This window comes from Gopherus flavomarginatus, chromosome 6, assembly GCF_025201925.1.
Source record: "Gopherus flavomarginatus isolate rGopFla2 chromosome 6, rGopFla2.mat.asm, whole genome shotgun sequence".
NCBI classification, from domain to species: domain Eukaryota; kingdom Metazoa; phylum Chordata; order Testudines; family Testudinidae; genus Gopherus; species Gopherus flavomarginatus.
The window spans coordinates 34,809,526-34,832,931 of record NC_066622.1 but is presented as its reverse complement, the minus strand read 5'-3'; the positions used below and the strand labels follow the sequence as shown (position 1 = coordinate 34,832,931).

The 23,406-nt window shown below is 40.1% G+C and overlaps 1 protein-coding gene across 3 annotated transcripts in view; it reads right to left on the bottom strand.

Annotated features, from left to right (window-relative positions):
• Window positions 1-23,406, bottom strand: part of PHF2 (PHD finger protein 2) — a 152,010-nt gene that overhangs the window by 49,826 nt on the left and 78,778 nt on the right. For all 3 annotated transcript variants that reach the window (XM_050957745.1, XM_050957743.1, XM_050957744.1), the window contains 4 exons: window positions 17,635-17,720; window positions 12,811-12,925; window positions 5,654-5,814; window positions 1,077-1,218 (listed from right to left, as the gene is read on the bottom strand). In XM_050957745.1, the coding sequence (XP_050813702.1) occupies window positions 1,077-1,218; window positions 5,654-5,814; window positions 12,811-12,925; window positions 17,635-17,720 (504 nt within the window). The remainder of the gene's footprint in view (window positions 1-1,076; window positions 1,219-5,653; window positions 5,815-12,810; window positions 12,926-17,634; window positions 17,721-23,406) is intronic.

The window sequence follows — 23,406 nt, the reverse complement described above, 5'->3', positions numbered from 1 at the left end:
ACCCTGAACTAAATTAAACCAGAATAACTCCAGTGTATATTGTTTAATCTGTTTGGAGTTGCACTGAATTTGTACCAGTGTACTGAAATCAGAATCGACAGGTGCCTAGGATGGCTTTACCAAACATCTATCAAACATCACCATTTTAGCACTGTGCTCCTGGAGACACTCACAGAAGTATAATAAAGGAAAACAGATTGAGGGTAAAATTTTCAGAAATGCCAACGTGACTAAGGAGTCCAAGTTCCACTGACTCTCCGGTGCTATGGATAATTTTATTTTACAGCAGATTTCCAAAGACCATTTGCCCCTTTTTCTTCTGGCTTTGTTAATTTAAAAAAAAAAATTCGTGTCAGAAACAAGCTTGGAAAATGAGACCTTCCCCACCCCTTCATCCCTTGAGAAGTTCATGTGGAGGACTTAGTTAATCTACACCTCTCTCTACAGTTTCATTGTGCCTTTGCTTATCTCGTTTTGGCATCATGCCAATATTTGACTTGTTTCATATAAGTATCCAATGTGATGTCAGAAATGCATCAAGACTGACGGTTCACTGCCTCACGCCTTGTGTAGCCATGTGCAAAGTGGCTGTGTGACACGCCTGTTTTTACCTGGTAGCATGTTATGGTCTAAGGCTTTGTCTACATGGGAAAAATTTTTGATATAACTGAAGGTTTGAATTTAAGCTATCATTACACCAGTATAACTCCCCAGGTCATTTTCAGTTTAGCTTACGTCACTTGGGAAGGAGCTTAAGCGACGCTGAAAAAAGCCACTAGTATACTAGAAGAGTGTCCACATGGGGAGTTATAACAGCATAACTATATCTCATTGGTATAACTGGTATAACTTGCCCATGTAGACACGTCTTAACTGACCATACAAGGGGCAAGGCAGTGGAGAATCAGACCCACTATGAAATCAGTATGCTGAGGCCACAGCACCTCCTCCTGCAGAGAAACCCGCGGGAGAGGCCAGAAGGGACTCAAATCTCATGGACCTTTTAGGACACCATACTCTACAGATGGTGTGGTTCCAGGGTACATGGAGTGGACTGGTCAATTATTTCCTCTTACCTTGTATCTGAAAATTCCAGGTTAGTTACATTTAGAACTCTTTTCCTGTTGGTACTGTAGTAGTAATCAACAAACTCCTTCAGTTTCATCTTACAGTCTTTCTGTTTGGTGACATCAGTGACATCAACACTTCTTTCTGGTCCTAAGAAATTAATGCCAAAAGAAAATGGGAGTTTGAGATCACTAGGAATGCAGGATTGGACCCATTATGTACAATGAGTGAGTGAGTTAAAGTTTCTAGAAGCACTTTAACTTCTGCATTTCCCAACTGTTTCATGTTTACCAGTGTAATCTTAAGGTTATATTAACAATAACTTTTGTACTTATCTCCTCTGAGCTCTTCATTTTAAAAGATTTTATCTGAAAAGATTAGTGTTAGGTTAGTTTTAAGCTCTCTACTTATTTTATTGTGGAATTTCCACAGTAGCATAATCAAAATCATATGGAAATCCACAATGAAATAGCTGTGCAAAACCAACCCTATGTGATTAACTAACATTTACATTTTCCTGTCATACAGTATATTACAAGGACAATAGGGATATTATACAGCACAAGTGATTTCCCAATTGTTTCTTATTCTCATTATTTTTCTAATAAATTTTCAATTTGGCAAACTGAAATAAATGTTAGCTTCAACGAAGATCAGCCATCTAGCTCTTTTAGGTGCACCTAAAAGAGTCTTACTTTGTCTGGTTTATTTTGTTAAAACTACCAAAAAATTCATCTTTTCCCAAACACAGAAAACAAGTCCCCAGAACCTCCATTCTGCATTTCATCTAAAAGAAACTGGACTTGATTCAGAACTCCAATGATAACGCTAACCAAGAGTAACTCGACGGAAGCTGGTGGAGCTACAACAGGGTAAAAATGGTGTAAGTGCAGGAAGAGTCAGGCCCAGGAGCTCTAACAATCCTTAATGAGTGCCCATTTTTAAGCCAACAAGTTACCATTTTCTCTAGTCTGCTGTCCTGAAAAGCAATCCTACTGTTCTATATTTCAGTGGAGTTTACATGTGTAGCCTTAATCTTCTCTCCCAATATCTCTGTTTATAGCTTTCCCATTGGGGCAGATATAGAATAAATCAGTTCTTTAGTCACAACATGGCTTTCAGTGCATAATGCCAGCACAATAACAACTTGTCTGGCTCTTTAGTTTGCACAAATGACTTTCTCCTCCGCTGCTTCTTAAATATGGCCTATGGAAAACCTTAGAAACAATGAGCTAAATTCCTCCCTGGTATAACCACATCAAAGCCAAATTACACTGATGTTACACCAGAAATTTGTTTTGTCCCATTCTCTATAGAAACCAGTTCCAGCTTGCACATTAAATAGCCTGTGTTCCTCTACTCTTTGGCTTTTTATTAGAGAGCTTTTTGTATGTAGGGAGGATGGATTGTTTTATCTAGAGGCTGGGAGAAAGCCAGCAGATGCTAAGGAGCACTCAGGTCAAACAATAAAATCTGCTAAGGATAGCAGATGGACAAGTAAAAATATGCTTCCAGTAGACTAGAGAGAATGGAAATTACAGTAAACTAAAGGCTATTTTAATACACTGTTGTTTGTGCAACTATCTCACTGTACACAACCATTACAGCTATGGACATGTTATGGGAAGAGGATGTGTGTGTGGGGAGGGACAGCAAACATGAAGAAACACCAAGGGCCAATAGCAGTACATGTTAATACACTAGTTGGCAGCTAACTGATTATAGTGGAGAAGAGGCAGATTTTGCAGTATTGATAAGGTGTGATGGAGGTACAAAGTCATGGCAGAGGAGAGGAGGGAAAGGAAATAAGTGTTGTAGCAGAGGGGCTGGGTGAGGTGGAAGGGCAGATAAGAGTCTGGAGGCAGATGGAGGAATGAGGGCCTTGAAGGCAAGAAGAACAAATTTTGCAGTGGTTACAGAGCTCCTTCAGGACGGCTCCACGTGATCACTCTGAGGTGGGTGCTGAAGAGTTCTGAACAGGCTGGAGTCTGGAGAGAACTTGAAGAAGTCAACCAGATGACCAGGAAAGGGATACAGCAGAAGAATATCACCAAATTAATGCAAATGATCATTAGCAATAGAAACCACAAAAAGCCTAACAATACTGACTGCTATAAAATCTAAACTGAGCAAGCTGGAATGCCTTGTATGGACAGAGGACCTCAGTCTAGCTGTATGTCTGATACATGGTGAGATGGTAGTAGTCAGCTATTACTAGGGCTGTCAAATGATTAAAAAATTAATTGCAATTTTAATTGTATTGTTAAACAATAACAGATTATTAAATTAATTATAAATATTTTGGTGTTTTTCTACATTTTCAAATATATTGATTTCAATTACAACACAGACTTACAAAGCATACACTGCTCACATTATGTTATTATTTTTATTACAAATATTTGCACTGCAAAAAAGAAAACAAAAGATAGTACAATCTACAAGTCAAAGCATGAAGTGGCATACAAATGTTTAACAAATCTGGCACGTAAATACCTTGAACACTGGCTACAACACTGCCATGCAAACTTCAGTTCTCACTTTCAGATGACATTGTAAATAAAAAGCGGGCAGCATTATCTCCCGGAAATGTAAACAAACTTGTTTGTCTTAGCGATTGGCTGAACAAGAAGTAGGACTGAGTGGACTTGCAAGCTCTAAAGTTTCACATTGTTTTGGTTTTGAGTGCAGTTATGTAAAAAAATAATTCTACATTTGTAAGTTGCGCTTTCACAATAGAGACTGCACTACAGTACTTGTATGAAGTAAATTGAAAAATACTATTTCTTTTTTATTTTTTTACAGCGCAAATATTTGTAATAAAAATAATGATATAAAGTGAGTACTCTACACTTTGTATTCTGCCTTGTAACTGCAATCACTATATTTGAAATTGTAGAAAAACATCCAAAAATATTTTTAACAATGCAATTAAAAATGCAATTAATCACAATTAATTTTTTTATCAAGTTAATTTGTTTTGAGTTAATCGCATGAGTTAACTGCAATTAATTGAAAGCCCTAGTTAGGACATGGTTCGGAGAACCAATTTCTCAATATCATGACGACTGCTTCTTGGAAAAGAGTGCTCTGCAGTGCAACAGAAAAGAAAAGCCTTGCTCTCACTCTCTCCAGCACAGGATTTGCCCAGGAAATAATTGTGGTTTAACTAGTAATTAAAAGCTACTGCTGTGTAATGAAGTTTGGGAGCCTTGCAGTGGGAGAGATGACAACAACATTTCATATTTAGCGCAGTTCTAATTTTTAAGCAAAATGTTTTGCAAACTAACACACCACTTAAATGCAGCCAATTCTGGACGGAGGGTGACAGCCAACCAGCACACAGAACTGCACTACAGTGGGAAGAGAAATTCACTGAGCAAACTCTTACCATCATTTTATAGAAAGTGCCACAGAATCTCTAGGGCCAGCCTCCTCACACCTTGTGAGGTCACTCTGCCTGCACAAAATGGTTGTAAAATGCTACCCAATCCCAATGGAAGTATTTCACATCCACTTTGCACAGGTACGAATGACTGCACAAGGAGTAAAGCAATGTAGAATCAGGCCCTTAAAAACAGAACCTTGACTCTACAGAGCATCCTTTTCACTACTTCAGTAGCACAAAGCAGCCTTAAAGTTGGCCTAATTGTGCAGCTCGGGGATCCCAAGGGGCAGGCGGTGTGCCAGTTTGTTGAGGGGAGCATGACCAGAGCTTGCTGTATTCCAGCAATCCCCAGATACTGCAACAGCCATTTGGGCCACTATAGGTTGCAGGAAAACAGAGAAGCCTTCGGCGGTTGCTATAGCTTATGTGAAAAGGCTAAACTGGATCCCAGGGCCCTGGAAATCTGAGGAGTACAAAGGTGGCACAGAGACACCACTCCCCACTGGGTCATGCACCAAACGCAGCTCAGTCAGACCTGAACATCAGGGCCAGCATGTCTATGCAGGTCAGACGAGATCTTGATTTCTAAAGAGGACATGTGTTTGTCCCCTTTTTCCTTCTTGATGACGTTGAAGAAGACCTGAAATTATTTTATCATCATTTCCCCCTCATTTGCTTTTTGTTGACAAATGCCAGTGATATTATGGGCCTAATCCTCAAATGGCATAAATGGGATCAGCTCCACTGACACAGATTTACTCCTGCTGAGGATCTGGCCCATCAAATCTCACCTTCCCTCAGAGAAGCAGACGATGAGAGTGGAGAGGGAGGGGGGAATCACTCAAAAAATTCTTCCCCCAAGCATTTGTCAGGAGCTTCATTTAAATAAGTAACAAAAACCAAAGAGGCCTGATTCCCTGCTGGTTTACTCCAGTTTTACACAGATGCAACAGTGCTGATTTTGTACAATGGGGGCAGAGAGAAGAGAGGAGAAGGAGCAGCCACAGACCAGTCACCCTTTGATCTGGCCATCAGAGCTGGCTGAGCATTCAGGGAGGAGTACCTCTGATCCTGGGAAATGAGCAGCTGTGTGAGCACCTGGCTGTGCAGCTCTGCCCTTGACAGGGCGAGGCTGAAATGGCATGGCTGGAAGCAGCAACAAACAAATATTACATCACTTTCTAGACAAATACGTACCGACATAGTTTTCAACGTCACTGACGTAGAATGTAGGTGCGGGTACTGCTAAGCCCAAGCCATCCTTCTTTGGAACCAGGATAGGTTCTGTGAATCCATTTTCTTCCAAGTACTCTGTTGTTAGCTGGCTTCCTGTCACTTTGACTACCGCATCTTCAGCACTAGAAACACAAACACAGATACTGTGCTAAGATATTTCACATCTAAATTCAGCATCTTTTTTATTTCTTTATTGAAAGGATAAGCACACAATTATATACAAGTTGCTGTAAGCAATAAGATGCCACTGATAACTTTTCCCTTGTATCTCTTGCTTTGTTTAATCAGGTGGCTTGTTATTTTTGAAGCAATACAAAACAATGTCCTTGGCTTCTACTTATATTGACCAAATGCTGGGATTTTCAAAGAAGCATATGGTAGGTAGGTGCCCAAATCCCATTGAAACTCAATAAAAACTGAACACTTAACTCCCTTAGGCACCTTTAATGTGGATTTTGCTATTGGAAACTATAAACAATATGAAAGAAGTCATGGTTCTACTGAAGTCAGCGTGTCAAATAAAATTAGATATGAATTTTGTATGCTGGATCTTATGACTGCCAGTTTAATATCTCATCCCATTATATATATAAGTACATGTATTCAAAGACAGTCAAAAGCACATTCTTTCAACAGCAAGTAGCTGTGTGTGTTTTATCTCTCTCTCTCTCTCTCTCACACACACACACACACACACTTCAGTTTTGCTTATCCAACAATTCTAACTTACAACTTTTCCCTGATAAATTTAATAGACAAATTCTTCTTTCAGTTCCAGGCGAGGCTATAATTGTGCCCAGTAATTGTAGTCAGTTATTCACTGGTCACAAAAGGTAAGACTTTGTATGTTGCCACTAAAATTATTATATTGCTTTTCTTATTAAGGGCATGATCTGGAAAGTTCCCAAGTACCCAAAAATTCCACTGTCTTGAATAAGAGTTTTAAGTGCTCAGGGCATCTGAGAATCAGGCCAAAAACCTGGATCTATAAGAAGAGGAGCCCAAAGCAGGAATAGTAATAAATCTTGAAGTCTTTTGGCAATTAATTCATAACAGCTAGAAATTGGAAGCCTGGATCTCCACTCCTAGCACTTTGTGTAGTCATTCACACCTTTTCAAGCAGCGTGTTAAATGCTACCATTCTAACTGAATAGCATTTTACACCAATGCTGAATAGATTTAAGTGACTATACAAGGTGCAAGGTAGTGAAGAATCAGGTCTCTTTGTGACTAGATAGCTAACTGCATTCCACTGAACTCTATTCAGGTTCACATTTGATTGCAACTAACTTATGCATATAACTCCAATTATATGCATAAGACTGAAATAATAAATCAATTTATTGCAAAAGATGTGAAGCATGCTTAAATATTCTGGAATAAATTCATGTGCCTAAACTGCTGAAAACATCCAAGGTAACACTTTGTGTTAATGAACCAATCTCAATCCGTGTAGAGAACAGTCAGTTATCAGGGCTCAATGCAGACACATCAACAGTGTTAAATATTCCAATTTAAAGAAGCCAACATTCAAAATGTTATGTAACATTAAGGAAAATTGTTCACTTAAACTCTTTAAAACTCACAGTCAAACACTAAGGTCTTACAGTAATTAACAAAAACTGATTCAATGCAGCAGTTTTACCAAATTTAGATAACTAACCTCAGAAGTTTCAGAAATCCAACCTCTGGAGCTTTTCACTACTAAAATATTTTAACAAACATTTTCAAAGGCATGGTCGCTGTGAAAATGATTAATGATTCTATAACTACAAGTCCCCAAATAGTAAAAGTCCTCTAGCAAAAGCATCTAACAAATGCTATTTTCTCCTCTGAGTCTACCTAGGCAAATGGGGAAATTAGTTACTTGGACAAGTATGAAGATTCTTTAAGCTGGTGAAGATATTTTTAATAATGCACTACTGTGCATACCGAGAGATCTAATCTTCCAAACACAGTGGTCACACAGGCACCAACAGGCAGAACACAAATGGGAGATTCATACTTCCACCAAGGAGGAGATAATAGACCCTGCAATACAACTCCAGAAATACTTGAGACTAATGCTTGACTGCCCTCTTCTGTGTTAGTTCTGAACTGCAGTTGACTATATTGGCAGCAGCTGAAGCAGGTATACAAACACTAATACTGCCATGGTGGAGTCCGGAACAACTTACTCAATTTACTGTAGCTTCTCAGTGTGTCAGTGCATAAGATACAACTATGGCATAGTCCTGACTGGAGTTCTTTGCTGAAAGGTGGGTTTGTTTTGAATACAGGCAAGCGGTTAGGAAAGCGCCCTTCTTTGTTGCTCTAATCAGGATACTCATAATGGGATTCTGAAGTTCAAATGACACTGCTGTCTGAGTACCAGGATCTGGGGGCTTTTGTGCGTGAGTGAGTAGATTTTGAGATCAAGCTCCATTGAGGATGGCTTAGTGCCAGTTGGAAGCAGGAGAAAGTGCACTCAGTGTCAGATGGGTGAATTTCTGAATGAGGTTCTGGAATTCTTAACTTTCCCCAGGATTCATGAAACCAATTGAAAGCCTCATACTGGAGAAAATGAGAAGTTTATTGATACATTCTTTAGCCAAACAGCCATGCCAGCTCTCCAGAGGAGGGGATGCTTGGAGGACAAGAGGACTAGATAAAAATAGGAAAAAGGTGAAGAAGTGGTAACCATTCTAAGGAACCAGGCTGTTTCTGGAGCCTTCTAACCAGTTCCAAGTACTGGGTAAATTAATGGAAGGTGATCAAGAGGTAAACTGAATAATTCCTATTGGGAACTTTTGAGATACTCAGTGAACAGACAGGTAAGGGCACTGGAAGAGGAATTTTTCAAAAGCACCTATATAAAAGCCTGTGTTATGATAACAGATCCACATGGTATGTTGCCAGGCATGTGTTCATGTAGCAGATATTACTTCCTTGGTAGATACAGTTTAAGCCAAGGCTAGTAAGGACAGTGCTTTTCATGCACCTAGGTGTCGTTAAGGTGCAAAGAGTGAGCCTTGAGATTCTGATCTAAGGATCAAAGTAGTAAGTCAAGGAGCAGATCCTCAGAGATGGCCTTCTGAGAAATTAAGTGCTATTAGTCCTAGATGGATATCTGGTGCCTCAAGGTGCAGATGAGGTGGTATTAGTTCATGGAGGGTTTTATGCTTTAAGGAACAAAGATACCTCTTGGGGTAAAAGACACTTAGCTAAAGATGAGCTCCACCTAAACTCTATGCAACTTGTGAACTTGAAGAGGAGCTGTTTAACTAGGAACAAGAAGCAAAGGGTGGAGCCATTAAATTACAGGAGAGTGTTAAATGGAATGAGCCAAATTCACCTGTCACTGGTGTAAACAGGTGCAGGTCACATAAAAGGTCCGAGGACAAGTTCATTGGTGATGCAAGTTACACCGTAAGTGTAAATGGGACATAAAAGAAGTGTAAGAGAGATAAATTGTGCAACTTGCACCAATTTGGGAATGCAGAATTAGGGTAATCTACACATGTTAAGGAGGTGCAAATGGGAGAGATGCAGCAGAAACGGGAACTAACAGGAAACTGCCAAATAAAGTATGGGTTGGATGCTTTATATTCTTCTTTTAAATCCTCCTGTCACTTTTCTGCTATACATGCTCTGCCACTCAGCATAGAAATTACATTCAGTTTATTCACCCAGAGAATGCCCAATTGGTTCACATTCCATTGGTTTATCACTTAAATCCTTACGCTTGCATCATAGCCCAGGGACACCCCATATGGAGCTCACATGTCTGTTTAAGTCACCAAGGAGTTTGGTTCTGTAAGAGCCCACAGAAGCTCACAGCTAGGAAGGAGCTCCATGAAAGGAGCTCCGTATCCACCAGAGCAGTTGGCAGTTGTTATTCAGAAACAGAGACCTTGACATTTTCAGGCACTTGAAAATTGTGGGATTTAAATTTTTTCATTTTAATGGTACTTTAGTATTAATGGAGGGAGGGATAGCTCAGTGGTTTGAGCATTGGCCTGCTAAACCCAGGGTTGTGAGTTCAATCCTTAAGAGGGCCATTTAGGGAACTGGGGTAAAAATCTGTCTGGGGATTGGTCCTGCTTTGTGCAGGGGGTTGGACTAGATGACTTCCTGAGGTCCCTTCCAACCTTGATATTCTATGATTAATACTGTAGAGCTGAATCCAAGTCAGCCATGATAAGCCAGTCACAATATGTATTACTGAGCTCTGGTGGAATAATCTTTTACCCCCCTTTCCTCTAAATACCCCACTGAGTGCCAAAATATGGGTCCAAACATCTCAAATTCATCATTTACCTCTCCCTGTCACTAGCCCTGCCTCCAAACTGATCTCCACTGTCAAATTCTAGAGCAGCTCCACCCAGATACCCAGTCTCATTGTCTCAGGTGATATTTTGATGTGTACTTTGAGCTGATTTTAAATGAAATTTTTTAAAAAGTGTTTCTGTGGTTTTGGTTAATGTGTTAAATTTAAGGCCCTTGGGCGATACCTATTTGTTGGGGAGGGGGAGAAATCGGTAAAGACCCAAAATAAAAGTGTAAAATCAAGTTGACAAAGTTAACTCTCTTTAGGCCCAGAACACAGGAAATGAAATGAGCACATTGTCACAAGGCAGAGCTCCATTTCTGTCCCATTTTCTTTATTGGCTCTCCCCTCCTTATTTCTGCTGAACTCAGTCGGACCTTGGATTCCTTGACCACAAGGTTTATGGCTTTAGGTGGGTTTCAGTTAACACAATTTCACCTCAGCTTTGTGCTATGACACAGGCAAGAGGTTTCAACTTAAAAATAGAAAAAAGCCCCTTTGTGGGTTTGTCAGATCTGGACAGTTACTGTGCGTTTTGGTCTGTGAACGTTTGCAGGTTTCAGTTGCATCAATTATTTTCATTATTAAGTCAATCTTAAAATAGTGAAGGCCCCCAAAGTTTTTTGTTTTACTAACACAACTGTAAATGACTGAGGGATAAATCCTGTGATGAACTGTTTGCAACTCCTCCTTGGAACCTCTGCTTCCGCAGTAGGGATTCTCTTTTGTGCACATCCATCTTGAGCAGAAAATGGTGAAAACAAACTGAGGGCCAAATTTACAGAAGCTGCAAAATGACTCAAAGCCAAGAAAGGTGCAAATGCAAGACCTACAACTGCATGCAAATCTCCCTGATTTGGGAGCACACATGTGGATGTCCATGAACATGGACCAGGTGAAAGTCAGACTCCTGATTTGAATAAATCAGTGCCAGATCCCTCAAGCTGTTGATTACCCCCTTTTAAGGTACCAAATGCCTTCACCTCCCACTGGAGTGACTGGCAGTTGAAGAGATCCCTCAAAGACCCCCCCCCCAAAAAAAAAAGTTTGAGAAGGAATTTGTCAATCTGCTCCAGCTAAGCAGTTTAAATGTGACCACTTGATATTTTAAATCTGTTGAATATTCTATTCTGTTTCACCTAGTAATTTCAAGAACCACTTTGGTGAAATTCTGTGGCCTGTGTTAAGTAGGAGGTCAGACGAGATTATCATAATGGTTGTTTCTGGCCTTAAAATCTATTAATATAGCTGCATAATTTGGTAAACGTAGTTTGTAAGTGGCCAGTCCAAAAACGGCTAAGCTGAAAACCAAAGAGTTCAAAGGTCTAAAATCATACAAGTAAAATTGCTAAGCATTGAGTTAAGTGAAAAATACACCTATACACAATGTTCACAAAAAGCAGCTTTGGCAAATAAATTTCCAGCTGATTCCCCATAGAGTAATGATTTGGGGGCAGACATTTTAAATTAAGGCAATCTTCTCCATAAATTATAGAACTTTCGTATTTACTGAGTAAACTCTACCTGCCTCCAAACATGATTGTGAAATAGTCTCAATCACTACTTAGATCCACTTATAAAGAACCAGAAAAAATAATCATTCTGATGAATAGAGGCACAGAGTTACAAAATAAATGTGTAAGACACCCACTATCAATAGCCCAAACAAGTTTTTGTTACTGTAGCAACTAAGGATGTGGCTACCTTTTTGTTCAAGCTGAGATGGACTTCAGAAAAGTCTGCACTATTCTTGAGCACTGAACATAATTCATCAGGTTTCTCACCTAAGTATTACTGTGTGGCAATGTTGTAGGGCGTGCCACTCTAGCATGCACGCTTGCTGCCTGTCATGGCCCCAAAGGCTCACTGCACTCAGCAACCCTTGGATCTTTTCACACCAGATTAGTTCAACCACTCTTTGTGGGGTCTGATTTATTCATTCCTTCTGCAGAGAGCAACTCACTTATTTAGCTGCTCAAGTCCATGCCCTCTCTGGGTCCATGCAAGAGTCTCAGTCAACTTCCTACCCTGTACAGGAGGTACCAGCTCTTCTATCAGAGCTGGGCTGTACTTCAGACTATCCCTGTGTCCCTCTCCTTAGGACAGGAGCCTCCTAGAAATTCCTCCTTGGAGCTAGAGTTGTACTTTAGGCAGCTGTAGAGCCTCAGGCAGCTACTCTTCCACATGGCCCTTTTCCCAGTCAGCCCTTCCACTCTCAGGCAAGGAGAGATCAGCAGGCAGAACTTGCTCCACTGCTGTTTTCTCCCTGATAACTCAGGACCCTCGAGGAGCCTTCTTATTCCCTGCTGTGTTCACAGGCATCTGCCCTGCTATGAAGGAGGCAGCATTTATGCTGGCCCCTTCTCCCACCTCATTCTTTATTGGCTGGGTGAGAGTGGAGCCCCCATGCCCTCTCTGCAAGGCTCCAGGTCCTTAAAGATAAAGTAACAGGATTCCTTCTAGATGCTAATTCTTCCCAGAACCCAGTCAGTGCCAGTTTTACAGATGTTAGTAAGGAACAGGACTCAGCTAACTGGAGAAAGCACCAATGTAACAGAGGAGAATTCGGGCCATTACACGTAATGACAATCACTAAAAGACGTAAAGTCTGTGAAATTAGCTTAAAACTAGGTCTTTACATGGCAAACGTTCACATGGGGAATTCTCTTTCATTCACTCCTCTCCCTGTGCTGTATATAAACTAAACAAACGACAGTCACCACAGTTCCTCCTCCACTTGAGCACAAATTATAATTGACCATGTGCTTCACAGTAATCGCACTTTTACTTACATAGCTGAATAACCTACCTTGGAAAAGTTCGACTGCGAAGTTCCTTTATAAAGACTTGACTCCCATTCTGTACAGGTTTGACCTCTGTTGATTGCCCAGTGTCATGTTTATGCCAATTTCTTTTCTTTTTCACTGAAAGAGAGTGAATTGGACAGCACCATATGCTAAGTAGGGGATCTTTATTAAAACATTCTGTGAGAGAAAGTTCTTAGTAGTACTTTCTATGCAAGCCAAGAAAAGAGAAGCCCACTATGCAGCACTGTTAATTTTAACATTGTGTTCTGATTCACCATTAGACAATTACACTGTAGCCTGAAGATCTATTACATACTGAACCGTGTTCGTTTGTAACATAAGGGAAACCAGACGGATAATTACTGAGCTCTATGGCTATCACAAGCATTAAGCAAATGCAGGCTCTGGATAACATTTTGTACTTGCCAGACTACACACTTAATCTTTATTGTAAACCTCCCAAAAAATCATCTCTTCTGCTCTCTCAATTTGTAGCATAGATCATTATGAACATGCTCTTTCTTTGCCACACATCTCCAAGGGCCTGAGCCAAAGTCAATGGAAGTCTTTTCATTGAATTCAAGTGGCTTTGGATCAGGCCCTAAATACAAAATGCCTCATTCTGGCAAGAAAATCTAGTATCCATGTTCAGTGTAAAAAGATGCAAGTTCACATCCAATCCAGTTTTTGGAGTGCCTTTCATTACCATGCTTCTAAATACAAGCTACGTTGGTGGGGCAGAGCAGAATGCCCCTGGCTCATGCTCTCAGTGGATGACAGAAATTTAGGCAAGCTGATCAGGGAAATGGGATCAGCTGAAATATGCCAGTCAAATCAAGTCACATGTCAACTTGCTTCTGACTTTTCTTTTCAACAGTCACTTAACACTGGCCAAGAAGAACCATTCCAGTTTTTACCAATAATCAGCATTAAACCTCTCAGCTGCTCCTGCTTTTAGACTCACATGCGGTAGGAAATTACTGACATCAGAAATGCAGTCTCCCCTAATTTTAAGCTTTCTGCCCTCAGAATGTTTTGTATCCTGGGTTCATATTGTATCTAAAGGTGGGCAAGCTGGTTAGGATAAAATATGAAACCTGAGACTCCACGAAACCTCAAAGCAAACCCAAGCTTTTCTTATGTTCAAACTAGTTTTCTGGAAGAAAGCCACCTGCCTCTATCACCATGACTGGACATGTGCCCTTCCACAGCCCTCCCTTTCCCCTCCCTCTCCCCCCTACACTCACTCTTTGACTACCAAAGAGGCTGGGGAGATGGGAGGCCCAAACTATAACATCCTGAGACCTTGAAAAGCCACCTCTGTGTGCTGGCCAGGACTTTGGAAGTAGAGACATCTACCGAAGAATCCTTCCCAGGTTTTGTACAACACATACTGGTTTTATTAGTTCCATGCTGCTCTCCAGCCTAGCTGGATATAGTCATTAAAGCTGCTAGTTCTTTATCTTAATGCCCATCAGGCTTAGTGGATTAGTTCAATACTCCCAGTAACATAGGAATCAACCCCAACATGTACACCACTCCCTCCCACTTTCCCTTCCCATGACCTCTACCCATCTCCCTACATTCTGGTTCTGTTCCATATCAACTGGCCCAGCTAAACAAGTGTGTCATTAAGAGAATTCTATCATACCCCTTTTATTTTTCCTCAAAATTGCCTAAATTTCTAGACAAAGTCATGAAGCTATAGATTATAAAAAATACTCATTGCAACTCTTTTCAATCAGCACACTCTGAAATAACATTGTAACTTAGGGCAATATTTTCACAAAGGGCAGGTAACTCCTATGGAAAAATCTATAGATGCTTAATTCCCATTTGAAATCTCCTTCATAGATGCTGCATCATGTAGTGCAGCATTCCATCAGTATCAGCCAGTTTCTTTACTACGTTTGTAAAATGTGTACCACAGTGAGGAATATTTGATTTGGGCTTCTGGGAACAACTGCAGCAGAAATGTAATATATAATTTAAAATTATAAACAACTACCAGAGCTGGCCAAAAAAAAATGCAGGGTTGTGGGGGGGATTGGCAAAGAATGCAGAAATATTTTTGCAAGACTTGTCCATCAAAATTTTGAATTTACAAAAAATTGTCATTGAGATACCAGATTTTTCAACCAGCTCTAACAGCTATATTCTCTCACTTCTGTCTCAAGCTGAATACACCGCATGAATTCAGATGTGTACTTAAACGTACATAAATATATTTAGAACCAAAGGACATCTATAAGCTCATTTTGTTATCTTTTGACTGACACTATTTCAAACATTTGAGCCTGATTCTCCTTTTATTTATATCACTGTAACTTCATTGATTTCAGTGGAATTTCTCCTGATTTTCACTGGTGAGAAGGAAATCAGGCCAAATGTTTTCTCCTGCATTATGAAAATGAACCAAGCTTGTCTAAATAGAGCACTTACATTTAAATAACATCAGAAATGTATTTGTGAATATGTATATTTTTCCCCCAAACAGAAGTATCTCCAAATTTCATTAAAACAAAATGACTTCAAATGTCACAAGCAATTTTCTGAAGTAGTAGTCACCAAGTGACATTGGTAAGGTGGAGAGTGTAAGAAAAGGAACATGATTTTTAAATTTGACATCTGAAGACCATACATCATGGAACGCATTCACCAGAAATATAAATATATTTAAAATCCATGCAAGTTACACAACAGAGACAATCAGTGAATGTGCGCCTCTCTTTACTAGCCTTGCAATAATTAAATCTTGGCCGTGAATTATCGTATCTGGAACAACACCTACTCATTTAATACAAAATTGATACTGCAAGATAACTCAGCTAGTTTACACATATATTGTAACAGTTAACAACAAATGAAATTCATAATCTCATACAAGTCCGGGAACATGCTGCACACAGCTGTTGGACAGAATAACTTAACAGAGGACCTGTTCCTGCTTTCACATCAAGACTGGCCCCTAATTTTTCCAGTCTGTTGCAGTTACACACACACACCATCTGAAAGGGTGGAAGGATCACACCCTGACATTTCATTTTTGCAATGTGACTTATACTCCTTTTATTTTATGGCTATAAGAACCTACATAATTGTTTTTTTGGTTTTTTTAATGTTCTTGAAAATTGCGGTTCATTTTGAGAAACTATAAACATACAGATCAAGAAAATTCAGTTTGTGATATTCCAGCAATAAACTAAGATTTCAGCACTAACGTTGCAGGTCTTTACACTATTCCACTCTAATGACTGATTTTGTGATGTCATGATACGCTGTATCTTAGATACAACAGTGAAAAAAAACCCATAGCATTGTTGTTGTAGTATGACACTCTACTTCTGCCACAGCTGTAACCACATATGTTTACAAGACTGTTGCATTCGCAATGTTTTTGATACAGCACCTTTATATCTACCATACTGTGCAATACTGACTGTGAGAGACATATTGCCAAAGGCAGACTTTGTTAAGGAACGTAAAGCCAAGAACCTGCTTAAAGAATTAAAAGTTAGCTGTTATTTCAACTCTACTTGTCATAATTGGTATATTACTCTTGTAAACTTCTTATTGAAGCAGCCAGTGGTTGAATTCTAAGATTATGCCCCCATGTTTTCTTATGTAATTTATATTTAATTCCTGATTACAGACTTCTGCTTCTTCTGTCTGTTTTTTTTTTTCCACATTGAAGACTAGATGTCTTCCATCATTCATAATTTACAGCCAAGTGGAAGGAAGAAAAGCATCAAATACATTTTAACGTAACACAAGAATTTCACTCAGTCTAGAAAAATCATGCTTTATCTCCCACAATGAGGCAATGACTGACCCGGCATATCTTCAGTCATACCACACCTCTTCAAGACAAGCCATTCTATTGCTAAATGATTCACTTTAAAGACGACTTGTAGTTATTTATTGACCTACTCCTGATGTATGTATGTCACTACAAATTTGAGAAATAGGCAGGGTGAGGCTTTCAAACCCACCAAGAGGAAAATGAGGGTAATATTTTTCCTCTTCATGTTCTTAATTGTAGTTTGTTGCATAACAGCAACAATCTCTGCCAATTGGTAGCATATTTATAATAAAATGCTTTTAAATTAAGCATTTAATTTTTCACAATGATTAGGGGAAGGATATTCTAGTATAGTAAACAGAATTCTTTATTCATTTGGCCAAAGCAAAAACATCCTGCAGTTCTTTATCAGGTAAAATCCCCACTCACATCAGCAATCTTTTCATACAGGTGGGAGTTTTGCCTGGGAAAGAACCAGCTCCCCCAATGAACCCTCAAATTTTAATGGCCACCAAAATTGCCATTTAACCAAATGTGCATGCCAGACATAATACAGTGTTTCTTATTCTTGTTAATCAGAAGACAAAAGCCATAGTGTAATTATGATAAGTGACTGTATCAGATCTATCTACCTAACCAGGAACTATTACAGCCTGTACCTAAGTGCCTCATTAATGGATTTTATCCTCAAGACCTTGGTGAGGTAGGAAAGTGTTATCTCCATTTTACAGATGAGGGACGGAGCATGGGGTAGATGAAATGATTTGCCCTAGGTTACATAGGATGCCTGGGCTAGGCTAAGCAGGGAAATGAATTTACATGTCCCTAGCCCCAGTCCAAGCGCCCCATCTTTGTTACTCTTACTGTGTGTTGAATCCCATTGTAGCAGGATTGCCATATATAACATAAGAAACACACTTAAATTAAAATATATATTTTTATAACCAAACATTGAGAAACTAGCCATTGCTTAAACATAGAGAATCTACTTGAGATGGCGCAGGAATCAAGCAGATATACTTACAAGTAGACTTTCCATGGGTTTTCTCACAATTCGGACAATGATAGATGTCAATATCTGGTGCCTCCTCTTCTTCCACGCCAACACAACTGGAATATAAAAAAAATAGAGCAACCTCAGTCTGGCTCTAAAAGTGCAAATACACAAGGTGAGCAAAATTTTAACTTTGCAATTAATATGCAGGCTTGTTAATCACTAAGACTATATCAAGGCAAAATGTGACAAACCTCCTCTGTGTGCATAAGGTCAGGTCAAATGTCACTGCAGCCTACACTGCTGGTCTAGTGCTGAAGGAGATGTCTCCCAGACACTTGTTTGCCGGTTCAATATGGGCCTCCCTTACAGAGTGGTAGAGACTCTGACTAAAATTTCTTTGCTCCATTCACAAAGACCACTTTAGCTGGCTGAGACAAAATAATATTCCCATCTACACACAGTTCTGGAAATTCAATCCATCCCAAAGACAATAAACAAAACACAAACCCTTTTACAAAATACCTATGGATAGTTGTTAGACACGAGGGCAATATTGGCAAGTGGTAGGGACACAATAATATACAACACGCACAACATAAGTAGATTCTATCTCTGTTACAATGTTATGAAGGAGAGAAGGAAAGGGTGACACACAAAGCTCACTGCACTTTTGGCTGCCAAAATAGGTTGTACTGTGGCAGCTGCTCGGAACACCCACTGAGATTATTTTGGATGTCACAACATATGTAACAATACAGTGCAGCCTGCGGGCAAGCTGTGTGAATGCAATCCAACGGCAGACCAGAGCGCTAGGAGGAAAACAAAACTAAATTACAAAGGAATGAAGTACCCAAGATAAGAAGTTGTTGTACAGTCAAAGTAGGGAGCAGCCAGCCAAATAATCGAACTCCACACGGAGCAAAGGCAAACAGGATTTTTTTCATGCTTATTCTGCCTAAAACAGCCCAGACTATGTAAGGCAAATTTGAAGCACAGAAAAGAGAACTTCAGCCCTCCATGAATCAGGCAGGGACCCTAAGGCTAAAGCCCCCCATTCCTTCTTCCACAGAAGTTGTGCTCAGCACAGGACCCAGGCAGGGGGAGAGACAAAGGTAGATCTATACCATCTTTGCCTTGATCCCCTGGGCTGCAAGGGACTAGTTCAGTCCCCAACCTAAATTAGTCTCAGGATTCCTCTAACATACACTACGCCCCCTATGCCAGAGGAAGGCGGATGGGCTAGATCCAGGAAACTCTTCAGCTGTAGAGCTCCGGTGGTACAAAGGGGACATACTGTGGGTCAGAATCTGATCCACAATCGTTAACTGACTATTGGTAAAGCTGAGTGCATTCTGCCACTATAAAAATGAGTGAACTTCCCTTTCACAGAGATAGGCAATAGGGGTTTGTCACAGTGCCAATAAAATGATGCTCTCCCAAATCACTCAACTACATCGGTACCAGCATGGGCCATCTCCTTGTAATATCTGGGGAAGGAGGAGAGTCTTACTAAAACCTGGATGGAGAAATATTTGACTCCTGAAATGCACTAAAGCCCTAACTGCACTAGTGTTTGCAAAAATGTGCCTGAAACCATTTCTGAAACCCAGTTTAACACAACTCGCATCCATATCTAACATGATGACAAACCCTGTGACTACCACATTAAAAACATCTGCACTAGGAGGTGGTCTATAGCATGGCTTCCTTTAGCATGGTTATTGACTAGCATCTCAAAAAATGTTGTCCAGTTTCTGCTAGAAATCTTCTTGACTGTTTTTCAACAGTTGCACTAACAAAATGTGACTCGCTATGTGGAGAGCATCCCAGGCTCATTCAGAGCTGAATTGTATATGTTCATCTAATCTCTGCAACCAAAATAATACAAAACATGCTTTTCCACTGAAAGAACCCTAAATAATGTGAATGCTAAAAAGTTATAATAGTGCAAGGGAGAGGAGAAGTGGATCAGTGCAAAACAAGTTCTACCACGTTGGCCAATATGTTTGAAGGTCCAGCCCGAGTTGTATTGCTAGCATCATCTGGTTGGTATGGCAATAAAATTTTTTGACTCCTCTGTAAAAATATAGATATGGCTGTATCTGTTGGCATTGCTCTAATACTTCAACAAATACAAAAGAAATTGATCTCTTTAACTTGTACGTACAGAAAAAAATTAAGGACAGGAAAATTATCACAATAAACCAGATCATTAGGGTCAAGGATTTTACAGGCAGTAAAATGCCAGATTAGCCATCAGAGAATTTAAACAAAGCTCATAAATTAGCACAAGTAAAACAGAAATGTAGCATTCATATCTCCAAAAAGCTGCATTAGCTGCTTATGCTACTGCTTTCAACTTGTCAAGCTTAGTAAAGGTATGGATTAGGCTCTAAAGTGGTGCTTTGAAAAGTTTATATTTAGCTACACTAAGCAGCCGAGCACAGGCTTACCTTGCTTTATGAAGAGGTATGAAAAGCTACTAATAATGGGGCTAAGACTCGAGTATATGGAGGGACCTGTTGCTCTTAGGGCAGGAAAAGTTATTTAAGGAGAATCAAACAGGAAAATAAGAATAATGTATAGCAAACAGGATCAGGCTTCATCCTCACGCTGACCCTAGTGGTCATCCTACCTAGGGTATGGTCTCTGCACAAGGGTTTGCATATTCTGCCACATTCATTGCATGGAGCAGTACCTTACTCCAAGAGTAGTTCCACTAATGAGTAAGGGGAAAAAATCTGGCCCTAAAGTCCCAGAGTGCCTTGCTGCACTAATTCAGACCTTTATGCCAACTCGGGGCTACTCTAGGAGCCCCGTCCTCTCACTGAATAGTGTCTTGCTCCACAAATAATCCCACTGACGTCAACAGGATTATTCATGGGGGAAGGTACTATTCCATATGAATAAAGCCTTCCATTCATGACATGTAGACACCACCACTCCCTAAAAACCTCATCTACACTATAGAAGGTTAGTTAAAAACGGTTTCCTCCAGTGCTGCCAGCAATTCAGCTGCACTAACTTACCCCCTGTAACCTCATTTTGGCTAAAGAACTTGACTTTAGGGATGGGAAACCAATGTAGATTTCAAAACTTTCTGCAAAATTAATATGGGTTCATTAACTGTTTTCCCTTTTAACACCTTATTTTTCTCAAGAGTGATGTCATTCTTTAAAAACGTGTTTTTCTAGCTAAAGGAAATCCTCTGCTCTGTAGAAGAGCCCTCCTAAAATGCGGATGGCATGAGTGCCTGCTGTGCACTGTATTTATTTTTTCATGAGCATCTTTTCTTGCCCCTCTCTGTGCCTTTTTGCACAGTCTCTTTGTATCTGTTTGTCATGCTTCTCCCTGCTGCTTCTCTCCCCACCCCCCATCTCTCTTAAGAGAGAAGCGCAATTCCCAGTGCTTGGGTCAGACATTTGACCTCCACACATATAGCGATCAAGTGGGTTCAAAGGTAGACAAAGTGAGATCAGATGTAACAAGTGTGGTAGCAGACTACAGCCAAAGGCCATGCTATAGTGATTCCCACATAAGTCTATTGCTATGGAACCTGGGCGTGATAGCACCAACACAAAGAACAGTGGCACCCTTGTCCTATTATGCATATGAAGAGATGCAATCAGATCATACATGAGAGGTTCTGCAAAGCAACTGCAAATCCGGCACGGAAACAACAGTTATAAAAGCGCAGCCAAAGCTGAAAACAGCACAGGGAACTGGAATCCTGGCCAATATCCTGGGACCACAGCAGCTGCCAGCCTCCTCACTGTCTATTCCTCACTTCCAGAGGCTATGACTGCAAGGAGGCCACAAGCTGGCTTCTTCTTACTCTGTGCCATACTGCTCCTTTAACTGCTTGGAATGCTTGCAGCTGAAGTCCAGGAGCTGGTTTTCAGAGAGGGAGCAGACAGCAGAGTGGCTTCACAAGAAGGTAGATGAGAGTAAGGGAGCAGAGCCCTGCTGTTTCCCAGGACTGGGGAGGGACGCAAGGGACAGCGCAGTCTCTGAGGTGCTGCTCCTTTAAGGGAACAAGAAGCAACAGAGGGTGCAGCAGCAGGAGGTGGAGCTGGGAAGCAGCACTCTGGGCAACAGCAGATTTATTTGCCTCATTGGTCTGAGAATCAGTTTTAAAAAGCCTATAAACACTGTGGAACAATATGTTCACGTCTCAGCAGGATTCTCTCAGCTCCCAAATCACACACAGAGTACCATGCAGATTACCCTTCTGAAAGAGACCTTTTCAAGTGTGGTACTGTTTGCAATGCAAGGACACCTAGGGTCCACCTAATTATCACACACAGACCCACTTATGTGTGCAACTAGATACCTACTACAACTGTGCACACAATCACCATGACTCCATGGCCTAATAAGGTATTGGTAGATCCCTAGGCAGTCCCCATTTCTCTGGCTTATGAGCTGTCCCTTGCTACATTTTTGACATGGTGACAATTACGAAGTTTTGCAGGACTGGACATGTCCTCCTTTTGGAAGACACCAGGTTCCCCAAGCAAATGCAGAGACAGTGAACTTTTAATTGGTGAAGGATCAAGAGGAGGGAAAGAAATGCTCCTGAGATGTCCTGAAAAAGAACCTCATTCATTGTGACATTGATATTAACATGTGAGATGCTACAGCAGTAAACATGTCAGTTGGAGACCAAGGAAACATCTGGTGCAGAAAGTTACGCTGATGCAAGGCATGCTGGTCAGGCAACAAGACAACAGAAAAGAGAGCGAGAAAATCTTATAAATTCAGCTAAAAAAAATGCTATTCCATTTTCTTGCCCAACCTGTAGAAAAGCCGGCAAAGATAGAAAAGGACATTAACCATCTGTGCGTCTAAAACATTTTCTTGTTAAATCAGTTTCCTTTAGTGTGAAGGACAACCAGGCTGGGGTGATTTTAATCAAGGCAATTTAAATAAGTGATTTAAATCACTTGATTTAAAAAATATATGTTTAAAGTTGTAACGATATTGAGGCTTTGTAAAACCTGTTTGAAATTTGTGCTATTGCATCTTTCAATTAAAATTTAAATCCCGTTATAGGCAGGGTATCTTATTTGAATTTTACAAAACTGCTGTAGGCAAAAAATAAAATAGAAAAAAAAATTAAGGCCCTGATCCTGCTATCATTTGAGCAGGTACATAATATGCTAAAAGTTAACCAGATGCAGAAGTGTTTGCAGGATAATGGGCTGAAATTGTATTTTAATTAAAAATTTCTCTCTTAATGGTACAAAATCTTAGTCACCTCAAAACAAAATTGCTTCACTGTTAACAACAAAAAGTTGTTTAGACTTTCGATGCACTAACAAAGTTATTGTGACCTTTTTTATACAGACCCAAATTTTTCAAAAATATTAGCCTAAAGTTAGGCTTCTAAACCCATATTTAGGCACCTACATATAGGATTTTCAAAAGCACTTAAGTGATTTAGAAGCCCAAATCTCATTGACTTCAAACTGCATCCCCATCAGAAGAGTATATTCTAGCCCAGGGTAAGGCAACCTATGACACGGGTGGTGAAGGCGGCACATAAACTGATTTTCAGTGGCACTCATACTGCCCGAGTCCTGGCCACCAGTCCAGGGGGCTCTGCATTTTAATTTAATTTTAAATGAAGCTTCTTAAACATTTTAAAAACCTTATTTACTTTACATACAACAATAATTTAGTTATATAATATAGACTTATAGAAAGAGACCTTCTGAAAACATCAAAATGTATTACTGGCACGCAAAACCTTAAATAAGAGTGAATAAATGAAGATTCGGCATACCACTTCTGAAA